The sequence below is a fragment of the Diadema setosum genome, chromosome 12 (genome assembly GCF_964275005.1).
Source record: "Diadema setosum chromosome 12, eeDiaSeto1, whole genome shotgun sequence".
In the NCBI taxonomy this organism is placed as follows: domain Eukaryota; kingdom Metazoa; phylum Echinodermata; class Echinoidea; order Diadematoida; family Diadematidae; genus Diadema; species Diadema setosum.
This window is the reverse complement of record NC_092696.1, coordinates 16,448,839-16,463,325: the sequence shown is the minus strand read 5'-3', so window position 1 is coordinate 16,463,325 and position 14,487 is coordinate 16,448,839. Positions and strand designations below refer to the sequence as shown.

The 14,487-nt window shown below is 41.3% G+C and overlaps 1 protein-coding gene across 1 annotated transcript in view; it reads left to right on the top strand.

Moving 5' to 3' along the window:
* Positions 1-5,267: 5,267 nt before the first annotated feature.
* Positions 5,268-14,487, top strand: part of LOC140235758 (transcription intermediary factor 1-alpha-like) — a 29,686-nt gene continuing 20,466 nt past the window's right edge. The window contains exons 1-3 of the mRNA XM_072315769.1: positions 5,268-5,483; positions 11,236-11,429; positions 13,283-13,479. Of these exons, the coding sequence (XP_072171870.1) occupies positions 5,276-5,483; positions 11,236-11,429; positions 13,283-13,479 (599 nt within the window). The 5' untranslated portion in view covers positions 5,268-5,275. The remainder of the gene's footprint in view (positions 5,484-11,235; positions 11,430-13,282; positions 13,480-14,487) is intronic.

The window sequence follows — 14,487 nt, the reverse complement described above, 5'->3', positions numbered from 1 at the left end:
CCCTTTCTCAAGTGTTGATACTGAGAGAACAATAACATTATTATTATTGTTGATCTCCCGCCGAAAACCGGCCATTTTTGCAAAATCTCCCGTTCTCCCACTTGAGATTTAATTTCTCCCGCCCTGGCCCTGTGTCTCCCGTTGGAAAGGATATACTTTATTGCAATCGTATGTTGAAAAAATAAGCCTTAGATAGCACCAGAGAGCATCCAAAACCCTAGGAACTTCGCACACATCAACTTGGAGTCTCCCGTTTGCTAGGGTTTCAGGCGGGAGAATCTCCAGATCAGTAGGTGCTTCGGGTTGGAGTCTCTGCCCACATAATGGCATAAGGAAGAAACAAGAGATGGAAAAGGAGAGTTGCTAGGGTATTGCCCCGTCAATATTGCCCTCCCTCACCCCCTGGACAATTCAAGATCTTCAATTGTGTTTGTGTATGTGATTGTTTGAAAAAAAAAAAAAAAAAAAAAAAAAAAAAACAGTAAAAGTGCATGACATGCCTCAACATTTCGAAAATGCCAAAACACCCTCGTTTCCCTTTCCGCAAAGCCCATACCGGTCTTACACCTACTTATAGAAGAAAAAAGAATGATGTGGACATTCAGATCAGCCAAGTAGAAAAGTATATGATACCCAGGCATGAAATAAATTCACTATTTACTGTCTACAAGAAAAATTTTCACCAAATTGCCACCGCTGCAGTGCACATGCACCTGCTTTACAATGATGGGGGGGGGGGCTGATTAAGCATAAATTCACAGATAACGATGAAATTGTCTATTAAAGTAGCGTTAAGAATTCGGTAAAAGAAGATGCATCCATGAAAAACTATTATTTTGTTTGATGAAAAATGTAACGTTTTGAGAAGAGTAATTTTACAAACACAAGCCACAAATCGAGTTGAATCGCTGCGATATAAAACGTTGTCATCCGTTGAATTTCATACATTATCAGAGAAATTTACAAATTGACCTCTAAAATCAGACGGATAGGATATCTAATAAGGTCTACTTTGTGAAGCAAAAAAGAAAAGGGAAAAAACAAAACAAAACAAAAAACTAAATCCTGTCCGCCGTCTAGCTAGAAATTAGGAAAGCCTACTAGAAATAGCACGATGACTTTAGTAAAATTTAACCATATACGTCATTCTTGTCCTCTCTTATGTTTTCATACTTTTTTTTTTGGGGGGGGGGTCCCATGAGGACAGTTTTATCCACACACAAAAAAAAAATGGTAACGATGTCGCTCCCCGTATAGCGTGACAGAACAGTCTCCTTAAAGCCACACGTGTAGAAATACATTCTTAATGTCGGTGATAGGGAGATTGTGCCGTTCAATATTAGTGACAATCTCTCCCTCGACAGCGTGACAAAATTGCACCCGCCAAGTATGTAATTTCCCTCTTAATGGAACATCCTGTACAGGGACATTATTTGTAATTGACAAGTAGATGGCACTGTCGGTTCATCCTGTCGGTCTCGTGAGCCTTCTATGCCTAGTGTCGGTCTCGTGAGCTTTCTTTGCGTAGTGTTCGTCTCGTGACTTCGCCTTTTGTGCGTAGTTGAACTCTAGGGCTGTATACAACGACTCATGGACCTATGTATATATGTCGGTCTCATGTAGGACCGTATGACTCGGGGTGTTGGTCTCGTGGGATGACCCCGTGAATTCGGGCTAAAAGGACATAAACAAAGAAAACAAAACAAAAACTTTACTATCAGGCGAATGCCCAACACAGTTAAAAAAGATAATAAAAGTAAAATGGCGTGCGCACTCGTCCGTCGCTCTTTACCCCCATCATCCGCACGTTATGATAATAATACGCGTTCCCCCACACGTACAGACTATTAATGATAAATCTTTAGGCGGGGAATTCAAGCCTATAACTTTTTCTCGCATTACCGGCTTCTATCCATGTGGCATCAGGCCGCCCTGTTTCAGTCCAACAGTCGATGAAATCCTAATGATACTTACTCGTAAAAGAATGCAAACCATGGCATCATCACTGCGCCATCCTAATTATGCTTATCATGATATCGCGCCAACTATATATAAACCATGACGCCAGTCATTATAACATTGCACCAATGTTTACGTATCACAAACCATGACATGCATTATAGTATTGCTCCTCCACCCGTCGAAAATTGATGATGCCATAATAATATTGCGCCACGTGTCGAAATCGATGACGTCATCATGATAAAATAATGCACTACAAAAAGTAGTAATATTGCGACATGTTTCGAAAGACATGCATGGGTGCGCAATGTCACGCGCGGTTAATGTGAGCTAATAGCCTATCCCCAAACTATAGAACAGAAGATCTTTGTGAGATCTCTTCCTGTGTCCTGCGAAGGTTGCTTATATTTGATAATGTTTCATTTTATTGAAATATCGAGCTGAGAATTGTGTGAAGATCAAACATCTTTGAGACTCATCTTAGTTTTCTTCATGCAATGGGACCTTCAATTTGCTATAAAGTCACTAAATTTCACATTAATGATATCTTCTATGTTTTAACTGATTAAGCGTTAACTTCACCATTACAGATTTTCGAGGTGTTCGTTGACGAACATGTGACCATACCGGCCGCAGGCTGCATGTTCTGTATTTCTGATTATATATTAACTTCAGTATTTGCAATGTTTAAAAAGGTTATACGGTAATAGGACCTATTTACATTTGCCAACCTTTCAGTAACAATATCATTTCACGAAAAAAGAAAAAAAGAACAAAGAGAGAGAGAAAAAAAATAATTCGTTTATACCTGACCCCGAAATGACCCTGAATTCCCTATCGAATGGTCGCCGAAGGGCCAGCGAGGAAAAAAAAAATGTCCGTGTTCATTCATCGCTCGCGATCTCGAGTATAGGCCTATATGATGGTCAGAGGAACGTGCTGCACAACGAGCTCGTTATGCACGTATAGGACAAACAAACAAACAAACAAACAAACACACACACACACACACACACACACAAAAAAAACTTTATCAGGACTGGCACGTGAAAGCCCAACTTATTGCTGTTTTTTACTGTTTTTTCTTTCTTGCCTTTTCTTTCATTTTTGATAAGCATGTTTTGTCCATTTTCTTTGTTTTTCCTTCTCTTGCAAGGCTGTCGTATATCTTCAAGCTTATATTATGCTTATTTGATTACAGTCTTCTGCATTTACACTCCCAATACATGAAGAGTTTGTTTGCAAAAACCGATAAGTCCATATTTGCCAAATGGAGATATTTGCGATTAAAGGTCAAGAAAAATAAAGAAAATAATAAGAAAATTTTGGCTTCTTTTCACACGAGATTCATCCCGAGTGGTTTCCAATTGACGTGTTATTATCTCAGTTTTATATTCGGATGTACACATTGTATGTTCCATTGTCTTATAAACAAATAGAAATGACTGTATTTTATTTGTGATATGATTATGTTTGATGCAGAAAATTCCTAATAAATTTATTTTAATTTGAATTTAAAAGCGTTTGGGCATGTGCACTCGTCCGTCACTCTAAAATGACCCCATCATCCGCACATCAAAATATGCATTCTCCCACATAGAAAATTAAAGAGGAAATCCACACACGAAAAAAAAAATAAAATAAAATAAAAAGAAAAGTACACCAGCTGACCATCCACTTATCTATGACATTATCAGACCGCTGTTGCAATAGTCAGTTGATGAGATCCTTTGCACCACGCTTATGCAAATCATGGCGTTATCACAATATTGCAACACATGCATACGCCAACCATGACGTCATCACAATATTGCACCATGCTTGGGCCAACCATGATATGACGTTATCACAATATTGCACCATGCATAGGTCAACCATGTCGTCATCACAATATTGCACCATGCTGAGGCCAACGTGCCATGACGTCATCACATTATTGCACCATGCCTAGGCCATTGTCGTCATCACAACATTGCACCATGCTTAGGTCAACCATGACCATGACATCATCCGGGTACAGCGCCAAGGTAAGGCAAGCCATGACGTCATTGGAACATATTGCACATGTCGAAACGGATGTCATTATTATGATATTTTTCTCCAGTGTCGAATCGATGACGTCGTCACGATAGGTTCTAAAAATCATTGCGACATGTTTCGCAAGACGTGGTTGCGCAATGAGTCATGGTTGAGTGAGCTAGAAAGAAGTTATTGTGATGACCTACAGTGTATGTCTCCCATTGTGACTTTCGATGGTTGCTTATGGAGAGAATATTGCATGATTCGGAGGGCGTGCAACAAGGACAATCACATACATTACGAATAAAGGCATTGTATGCAAAAATTGATGTCTTCTTGACAGATGTTCAGTAATCCGGAAAAGAAACAGGATTCATTAAATCGAAAATGGAAAAGGTAACCGGTTGGTTTAATTCATTTTCATTCACTCGTTTATTTCATTATCAACTCGCCCCCCCCCCCCACAAAAAAAAAACAACTTCCTTTACCAGTAAAATAACATTTGAATATAAATAATGACACTTTATTAGTCTTAAAAAAAAAATCAGTTTTGATTGCAACTGTCAACGAACTCTGTCAGAGAAACCTAAAATTTCCCATAGAATTCGTTACGTTCGCAAACGTTCACCCCTCAGTGAGATACGTTCTTCATGAAGGAATCAAAACACTGTGAACATTAAATACTTTATAGCCTATATAGTTGTGACAATTACTTCTCTGCCTAATGTCGGGTTCAGGGGCTTTTTTCTCGTGGGAAGTATGACTTACGGACCAGTCCTTTTTGCAAAGGGCATTGGAGTGACTCATGGGTGTCAGGCTCGTGGGATGACTCCGGGGCGGATCCAGGAATTCCGTAAAGGGAAGGCGCCTTGACAAAAAATAAAAGATAAAGGAGGCGCACATGCCTCCCCCCCCCCCCCCCATTTTTTCCATTTTTATTTCTTTTGTCTTATCAAAAAATAAAGCGGGGACGTGCGCTTGGTGCGCCCGCCCCCTCTGGATCCACCACTGGACTCCCATTCAAAGTGCATTTCACGACCCGTGAACTCATAGGCGCTAATAATGTGTTTTCGAGCTTGTTATCACACGAAGAGTTTTCACACAGTATTTTCTCACTTGTACTGTATAACATAGTAGTAGTAGTGATTGGTAATTGCACTCGAAATGGCGCCTCACAAGCACTGTGTTCTAAGAACGGTCTCTTGAGTTTCTATGGATTAATGAATGTCGTACTTTTCGGCTGCGTTTTGTTCATCTTTGAGGAAATCAAGTGCATTCGGTCCAGGTCGTCAGGATGGAGCCTAGCACAAGTGGACAAGAACCTCAAAATAATTTCGTGGAGACAGTCTGCAGGCCTTGTAACAGACCGTATTCTGCCGAAGTTCAGCCGCGACTGCTGCCCTGTTTGCACACAGTTTGTGCACAGTGCTTGGCTAATGTAGCGACCAACACTGCGATTGCCAGCGGTCAGCAGCTGCAGCAGGGCAGTCAGCCCGGATCAGGTAGGCCTAACAAATCTAAGTGTTAGAACCTTAACGTTTAACGTTAGACCTTGTCCTAAGCCCAGCCTAACGTTATTAGGCATACTCGTGAAATAGGCCCCACCACTGCGTGTCCGTACAAATACTTTGCTTACTGTATACTACGGCGGCTCGCCTGTTTTACTCGTGAGTCGTGAATTCAGCCCCACCGTGAGGCGTTCATCGGTAGATAAGCACGGCAGCTCAATGGGGCTTTCTTCCACATATAGGCCTAGGCCTAATAGTTAATACTCGTGAATGCGGCCCCACCAAACGGCGTTTACGCGAGATTGATACAGCGGTGGGGCCGATTTCCACAGTATAGCATCTTTCGTCCTCCCTTTCTCCCGTTTTTTGCTTTGGTCAGGACACCCTAATGTCCCTCGACAGGAACAACCCTCCCTAACCCTAAACCCTAACCCTTGCCTAACCCTTAAAGGGAAGATAAACCCCAAGAACAATGTGGATTGAGTGAAAGCAGCAACATTAGTAGAACACATCAGTGAAAGTTTGAAGAAAATCGGACAATCGATGCAAAAGTTATGAATTTTTAAAGTTTTGGTGTTGGAACCGCTGGATGAGGAGACTACTAGAGGTTATGACGTATGAGTGGACTACAATATCAAGAAAATATAAAGAAAATACTACAAAAATCAAATTTTCATGAAAATTACAAATTCCATCAACTTGATATTGACATATGTTAAGGGTAGCAATTATTCCCCCTGCTTTCTGAAAGCGGTTGGTCCACTGCTCTTTCATAATTCTAGAAAAGTGAATTTTTGTTGAATATCCTTTATATTTTCTTTGTATTGTTGTCCACTCATACGTCATATCCTCTAGTAGTCTCCTCATCCAGCGGTTCCAACACCAAAGCTTTAAAAATTCATAACTTTTGCATCGATTGTCCGATTTTTCTCAAACTTTCACTGATGTGTTCTACTAATGTTGCTGCTTTCACTCAATCCACATTGCTTTTTGGGTTTACCTTCCCTTTAATCAGTTAGGCCCTACCCTAACTAACTATACACAGCCCAGTCGCCGCTGTACATACGTAGCGCGACAGGGCTGTACCAACGAAGCTCCAAACACGAAGAGGGTCCAACGATCGCATGCGATCGGATTGAATTTTGATACTTTAGGCCTAGATCATTTTTTTGTCGCTTCAAACTCATCTGACGAACAAAATGATAATGAGACTTCAGATCTATGCTATGAATATTGAAATTTAGATTTAATAACTTACCTAAAATGATGGTTATATGCAGCATGTGTGAACGGTTCACGAACGGTACATCGTCTTTCACGCCAGGCCATTTCCAATATCCGGGAGGTCACATGATCTGAATGCCCTTTCAAAAGGTCGCGCTGTCGACCGTGCTGCTACACCAACACTCAAGCAGCGCATCGCACGCACGCAAAAGATTTCCGCAGAGATCAAGGCGCCATTTTGAATTCTGCAACGATGAACCCTGACGGTGTTAGGGAATCCGCCAGAAAGTATCATTTTGTGGTTCCACGGACTTATCACGAGGGCTCTCAATGGACTTACGAACCTTCTGTAATACAAGCATGCACTTAAGGTGAGTAACGTTTGGTAACGTGTACATTGTTTATAAAGAACGCATAAATTTTCATAAGTTTTGTAGTTGTGTTGTGGTTCCCCACTTTGTAGGTGCCCGCTCGTTGGTCAGACGCTGTATTCGCGTAGCGTATTAACAGCGTCTGGTCGGGCTATACCCTAACTAGACGTGCAGCCGCTGTCGGCCTGTCGCTTCAACTTAAGACAGCGGCTGCACGTCTATTCCTTCGCAGACGTTATTTTTCAGCGGTGGGTGTGCGTTTCCTTCATGAATAGAACCTATTTTTAATTGTGGAAAACTAAATAGGCCTAGGCCTATAAGGAATCCCCGTAATCTATGATAATCATTCAGAAATCGGTATGCGATTTTTTGTTTAATTACATCAAAAACTCACCGAAATCTGTGGCTAAAGTCAGGTCTGTAAACGTCCATATTGCTTCACTCCTCATCTGCGTGTTATTTGAATGGCATTCACTCTCATAACAACGTAGCTAGTCGGGGTGACCCTAACCCCGGGACGCTCCGTGTACACAGTTACACACTGTGGGAGCGTCCTGAGTCAATAGAGTGCTATATCGGTAAGCTTGAAAAACATACACAGTCTGTCACAGATTTTCGCGCCTCCGTAAGTTTCGAATTTCACTAGAAAAAAACTTACTTTTATAGTATACATAAGATTCTTATCTAATTCCTACCATACGTTCACCTTGTTCTTGTTCACACTGGTCCAATGATTTTGAAAAAAAAATTTTTTTACAGGTCCATCTCCTAGCTCCCCATCCCATTCACCATTTTCGAAATCAGTATGCAGTACACTGCGCACGTAAATATTCATGTGCTGGGCGGAGTTGCAATGCTTTTAGCCTTCTGACAAGGCCTGCGCGCGCATACCCACCCAGAAAGCAACGCAATACAAGTATACAGCGAGAGGGTTTGCCACAACAGTATGATGATACGGCCTTGCCATAAAGCTACCGCTGTACAGATGAATTGACGGCCAGCGCATGCGCACAAGTTTCAAATCCATTTACTGTATAAGATGTCGTTCTCCCAAGTTCCTTTCGACCGAGTCGTATTTAACTCATCAATTCGAGCAGAAATGGAATATTGGCAGGACCAAAAGTTGAACGCAGTCAGTCTTCAACATTATAACTTCACCTGTAAGTCTTCATATTACAGAATTTTTGCAAATTCATATTGATATTTAGGCGCTATACTTCGCCTGTCATGATCATATCTGCTACAATGCGCAGCCCCAACACTGCGTGTTGGGGCTGGTCGCAGTTAGGGTGACCCATAAAAAGGTCAAATCATTGCCGGCGCAGCACGCGCGGATACGAGTGCTGTAGCTTTACGTACGTAACACAAATGCACGGGCGCACGGGCGTATGTAAAACGCAACCACTTCGGTTGCGCATGCGTGGTAGTTTGTTGATTTTGTGAAGCTCTCGAAGGAAAAGATGCCACCGCACGATCTATTCCGAAAAATTCAACAATAAGGTTTGGATACCGACAAAACGCCGAATTCAATTCAACCATCAGGAAAATACGCTGTAGGTGAGTGGTAAAAATTATCTTACTCTTAAAATCAAACAAAATAAAAGGCATTTTATGTGATTTTGCCGTCAATAGTGACGGTCGTTTTCAACGTTTAAACACTAATACATGTTCAGGTTAAACACTAATGCATGGTCAGGCTAACCCTTACCCTAACCCTAACCCTTACCCTAACCCTAGGACCTACCCTTGTTTGCTAACGCATGGGTGCACGCACACTGCTGTGGGGCCTATTTCACGATTTTGCCCGTTAGGTGTAGCTAGCCTTTAGCCACTTGATATTTAGATGTTAGGAAAACTGAGAGACCAAAAAAAGCTAAATTTACAGATTGGTTAATGTTAACGTAGCAGGTTAGATCTAACGTTAAAAACACAGTCATGAACAGTCGCACTCACGTCACCATGGCAATGCTCACAGATTAGAAAACAGAATGACTTTGGGGACTAGAGAGGGTAGAGTTGCGTCCGGGAAACCTGCTCATCATTATTCAGGAGGGGAGGTGGATGGGGTTCATCGACATTATTAGAAATTATCTCGAAATATTAACAGAACTAAGGATTTAGACTAGAAATGGTCTAAACACAGATATTTAAAGCAAGCTCAGTCCAAAATTTGACTGCCTGCTAAATGTAAAACCAATGCGTTTGTAGGTGGTTGAATTTTGGCATGCGAGGTCGAACCTTGGCTTTGGCACTTAGTTTTGCTTTACTCTACAATCTAGTCTAGTGTTAATGAAGAGCAAGAGTTCTAATTCAAGTCAGAGGAGAAGGTACGCTCCCCTTCATGAGCACCCCAACCCCGAGCTGAGAGATGTGCTCATGTCGTGACGTCCCTCACCCCGGAATGCTCATGAGTCGAGTCTTAGTTGGATGCGGACGTGTGGAGGCCTTCTCTTCACTTCTCATCCATCTCACATCTGAGTGACATAAATTGTCGCAAGTTAGCTGGATGATATTTTGATACACACACATGACCACTTGAACCACTCTCCATGATGAAAAGGAGAAAAAATTCTGTGTGTACGTTTTGAGAACAATCGATCAAGTTGTAACGTGAATTCACTGATGTCATGTCAACAGATACAATGTACCTAACAATGGTCAAGTGACCCATCAGCATCAAAATTTGAAGCACGGGCACCAGCGACAAGCGTGTTTGCTCAAAAGCAAGATGCATCGGCACCTACTTTATTGGCCTGTATCGACCCAATTTTTTATTTAATTTTTTGGGGGATTTTTTTCTGTCGCTTTCACCTCTCCAGGCGCAAATTAGCCCCATGAGGCATGAAACTAAAGAGTGCATGTCGGACATCTTTTTTTTTTTCAAGTAGGCCCTACTGGGACTGGTAGACTTCTATTCCGTTACGAGAAAAATAAAATTATATCAGTACTAAAACTATTCTGATCTTGTGCACCTGGATCTATCTATTCAAAATTTAATATTCCCTAATGATAGAGTAGGTGTATTAGGTGGGCATGGTGGGTAGGTTCTACTAAAATTTGCCAGCAAACTGATTACTTTACAATGTACACGTAATGTAGGTATTAAAGGGAAGGTAAACCCAAAGAGCAATGTGGATTGAGGGAAAGCAGCAATAATAGTAGAACACATCAGAGAAAGTTTGAAGAAAATCGGACAGTCGATGCAAAAGTTATGAATTTTTTTAGTTTTGGTTTTGGAACCACTGGATGAGGAGACTACTAGAGGTTATGACGTATGAGAGGACAACAATATAAGAAATATAAAGAAATTTTCACAAAAATTCATTTTTCATGAAAATCACAAATTCCATCAACTTGATACTGACATATGTTAAGGGTACCAATTATTCCCCCTGCTTTCTGAAAGCGGTAAGGGAAGTGCTCTTTCATAATGCTAGAAAAGTGATTTTTGTTGATTTTCCTTTATATTTTCTTTGTATTGCTGTCCACTCATATGTCATAACCTTTCGTAGTCTCCTCATCCAGCGGTTCCAACACCAAAACTTTAAAAATTCATAACTTTTGCATCGATTGTCCGATTTTCCTCAAACTCTCACTGATGTGTTCTGCTAATGTTGTTGCTTTCACTCAATCCACATTGCTCTTTGGGTTTACCTTCCCTTTAAGGGGTTCACTTTCTTCGTGAATTCCGCAGTCCACCAGCCTTTAATCCGCCGCCCTTCCTGCAAAGCACCCCACGGCATCCAGCGCAGACAGCGCACAAGCCATGCGATAAAATGCTACCAGAAATCTCTTCCCGTGCATATATGTATTGTGTGTAAGCTCGCTCTGAAAATCCCGCCAACAGCTTGTATCACTTGCACCCTGTATGCACTTGATGGTACATTTGTGTAGATGGCCTCTTGTGGGACACTAGATTGTACATACAGTGTACATTGTATGTTCTTTTCACATGAAGCATTCTGTCGTATCATGTGACAGTCATGATTGATAGCAGTTGACAGAAGTCTACAGATAGGGGCCAGGGGTTTACACAATATTAAAGCTTCTTGATCATCATACAGGCTTGTACATCAATGCTAAACATTGTCGAATGGTTCACTGGGGAATATTAAGAATACTCTACCACCTTCTGTCTTGTTCACACACAGTAGCCAAGTGCCCCATCTGCAAGATTGACATCAGGAATCCAGAAGATGTCTTGGAGGACACATGGACCGTTACCACGGGGACGGCGCAGAGCAGCTCCAGGGGCGAGATGCTGTGCACAAACTGTGATGACGATGTCCCGGCAACACACTATTGTGTGGACTGTCATGGTGGATTATGCGACCAATGTGTAACTGTAAGTCTGTCTGTTTTCTTCTCTTTTCTTCTTCTTGTTCTCTGTCATAACTTTTGAGCAGATACTATACTTAAGATTTATGTTTCTACACAATCTGAGCAAACAATGAAAACATTTGAGTACATGAATATAAGAACGACCCAATTCCATTAGAGAAAATTTAGGAAAATTGGAAATTAATAAAAAATTCCCTACTCCCTTAAGTGTTTTCAGTTATTGGGGTGTTATTAATTCAAATTTGAATATAAAACAGTCACTTGAATGATTATCTGTATTTGCATGACTTCGTAAATGGCTTTCAAACGCGATAGCCAAATTTGGACTTGGGTCGTTCTTATATTCAGGTACTCATTTGTGTCTGATCTGCACAGAAACTTATACCCCGTTTATACTAAGGAAAAAGGGGGTTCTGAAGCCTGCTATAGCCGCCTCAAGCAGGCTTTCATCTCAGTATAAACAGACAGAATTCAGAAAAGGCGATCCGATCAGGTATGGTTCTGAAACCACGTACAGGGGGAGGTTTCAGAGGCGGCTATAGCCGCCTCGAGGACGTTCGACTGCAGTATAAATGCATAGAGGGTTCGAGAACCCGCTTTTTGGCCAACCTGGAGGTAATTGCTGAAGGTCATCGCCTGCTTACATAAACAACCCAGCCATCTCGACCAATCCCTGCTGCAGAAAGCCTTTCAACTTGCACACTGTCACTCAAAAGAACGCCATAAATCAGAGGGGAGGAGAAGGTTGGGCCTGCTACGGCCTGCTAGGGTCTGCTTTTGGCGAGCAGTATAAACAGACAAGAGGCTGCCTTTTCGGAGTGGGTTTTCGAACTTCCTCGAGGAGGCTCTGAAACCCGCTAGCAGTATAAACGGGGTATGAGTCGCTTATTTATGATGTCCAGTTGTAGATGTAGGAGGGAGCTGTGTCTCACAATGAAGTGTACATGATAGAGGATATCTCTCATGAGGTAATGACCTTTCTAACGTTTAGTTTAGGTCAAAGTAGTATGAAAGAAGCTGATTTGCTTTAAAAAAATGATGAGTGTTTAGACATAGATAATTTATCTGAAGGCAAACAGACACTGCATGAAACAGTATGCACCAGTAGGCATCGCAATCATGGGAAAGTTGCACTCTGCATTTTTGTAACATTGGTCGCAATGCCCAAACGTAATGTCGGTATGAAGAATGTGTAGCTGAATTTAAGTTTTGTAGCCATTGTTCACAAATAGTGCTACTGACGGTTAGATGTTACAATGTAGGTATGTGGTGATTTTTTATTTTTTTTTTTTTGTCTCAGTTCTGTTGGGTTTAAGGCAAGATTTTACAAGTTACATCATGTCTTTCTTGAGTTCATTCACGACTAATGATAATATTGTACTGTTCATGTCAATCCTTTTCAAGTAATTTTGTCCATCTTTGCAATAATTTCTCCTTGTAACTGTATTGATTTATTCAAGTATATTATCTATTCAAATATTCATGTTGTTTAGGGGATGGATACCTATAAAATCTGCCCATAATTCACTACCTTGAATGCAGAGTTCTTCTACTTCTGAGTATAGAACAGCCTTGTCAACTGACAAATTGCCCCACATCAACATAAATAAGCACTGAATTGATCAGTGTTATAGTAGTAGTAGCCATGATAACAAATCATGGGCGTACATACTCGAGCAGGATTCGAACCTACGACCTCCTGATCACCGGACAGGCGTCATCTCCACTAGACTTATTTAGTGCTTATTTACGTTGATGTGGGGCAATTTGTCAATCAGTTGCAATGAAAACATCTCGACGGAAGAATTTCATGAATTTGAAGCCTTGTCAACTTTTAAATTTCTCACTTGTTGACAGCTTCATCGCAAGGTCAAGATCCTGAAGGACCATGTCATTCAGCCCAGAAGCGAGGGGGACGGGGCAATGCATGAGGCCCCACGGATTCAGCCGCCCTTCTGCTCCTTGCACCCAAATGAGAGGCTTCAGCTGTACTGTGAGAGGTGCATGAAGCTCACGTGCAGGGACTGCCAGCTGGTTTCGCACAAAGAACATCCGTGAGTCCTCTCGCCATTGTTCCTTATTTTTGCGTTTCATTTTCTCGAGAGTCGTTATGACCAGACATTTTTTCTTCAGTAGATTCTTGTCTTCCCTGCATAGTATGGAAGCAAGACATGTACAAATGTACTGAATGACCGGAAATGATCCTTTAAGTCTATGGTTATACAATTTCCATTTACTACTAAATTAGTTTGAAGATCAAGATAATGAAATTGGAGTACAAACATACACTATGTTACATCATATTGCATTATTGTCAGGTGTACATTTTTATGCCTCCGCCACGAAGTGGTGCCGGAGGCATTATGTTTTCGGGTTGTCCGTCCGTCCGTACGTACGTCCGTACGTCCGTCCGCTTTCGTTTACGCGATAACTTGAGTAATATTTACGGGAATTTTACCAAACTTGGTCCAAGTATGAAGTATGATGGGGCAACGATTTGATAAGATTTTGGGTGAAATCGGCTAAAGGTCAAAGGTCAAAGGTCAAGGTCAAATCATGAAATTGTATCCGTTTACGCGATAACTCAAGACTGTATGGAGCAAATTTCACCAAACTTTGTTGGAGGATGATGTATGATGGGACAATTACTTGATTAGTTTTTCAGTGAAATCGGACAGAGGTCAAAGGTCAAAGATCAAGGTCAAATCCTAAAATTTATCTGTTTATGTGATAACTCAAATCTGGATGAAGCAGCTTTCACCAAACTTGGTCCAAGGATGATGTATGATGGGACAATTAGTTGAGTAGATTCTAGTGACATTGGCAAGAGGTCAAAGGTCAAAAGGTCAAGGTCAAATGCTGAAAATGTTGCTATTTCCCCCATATCTATGCAATGCCCGCAGTTATTTTCTTGAAACTTAGTGTAGACATGTACTACTGCGTAAGGATTCTCCAGAGAGAGTGTCATGTCATAAGGTCAAAGGTCAAAAGGTCAAAGGTTAGGTGAAAATGTTGCAATATCACTTTTCTCGCAAATGGTTCAATGTATCTTCATGGAACAT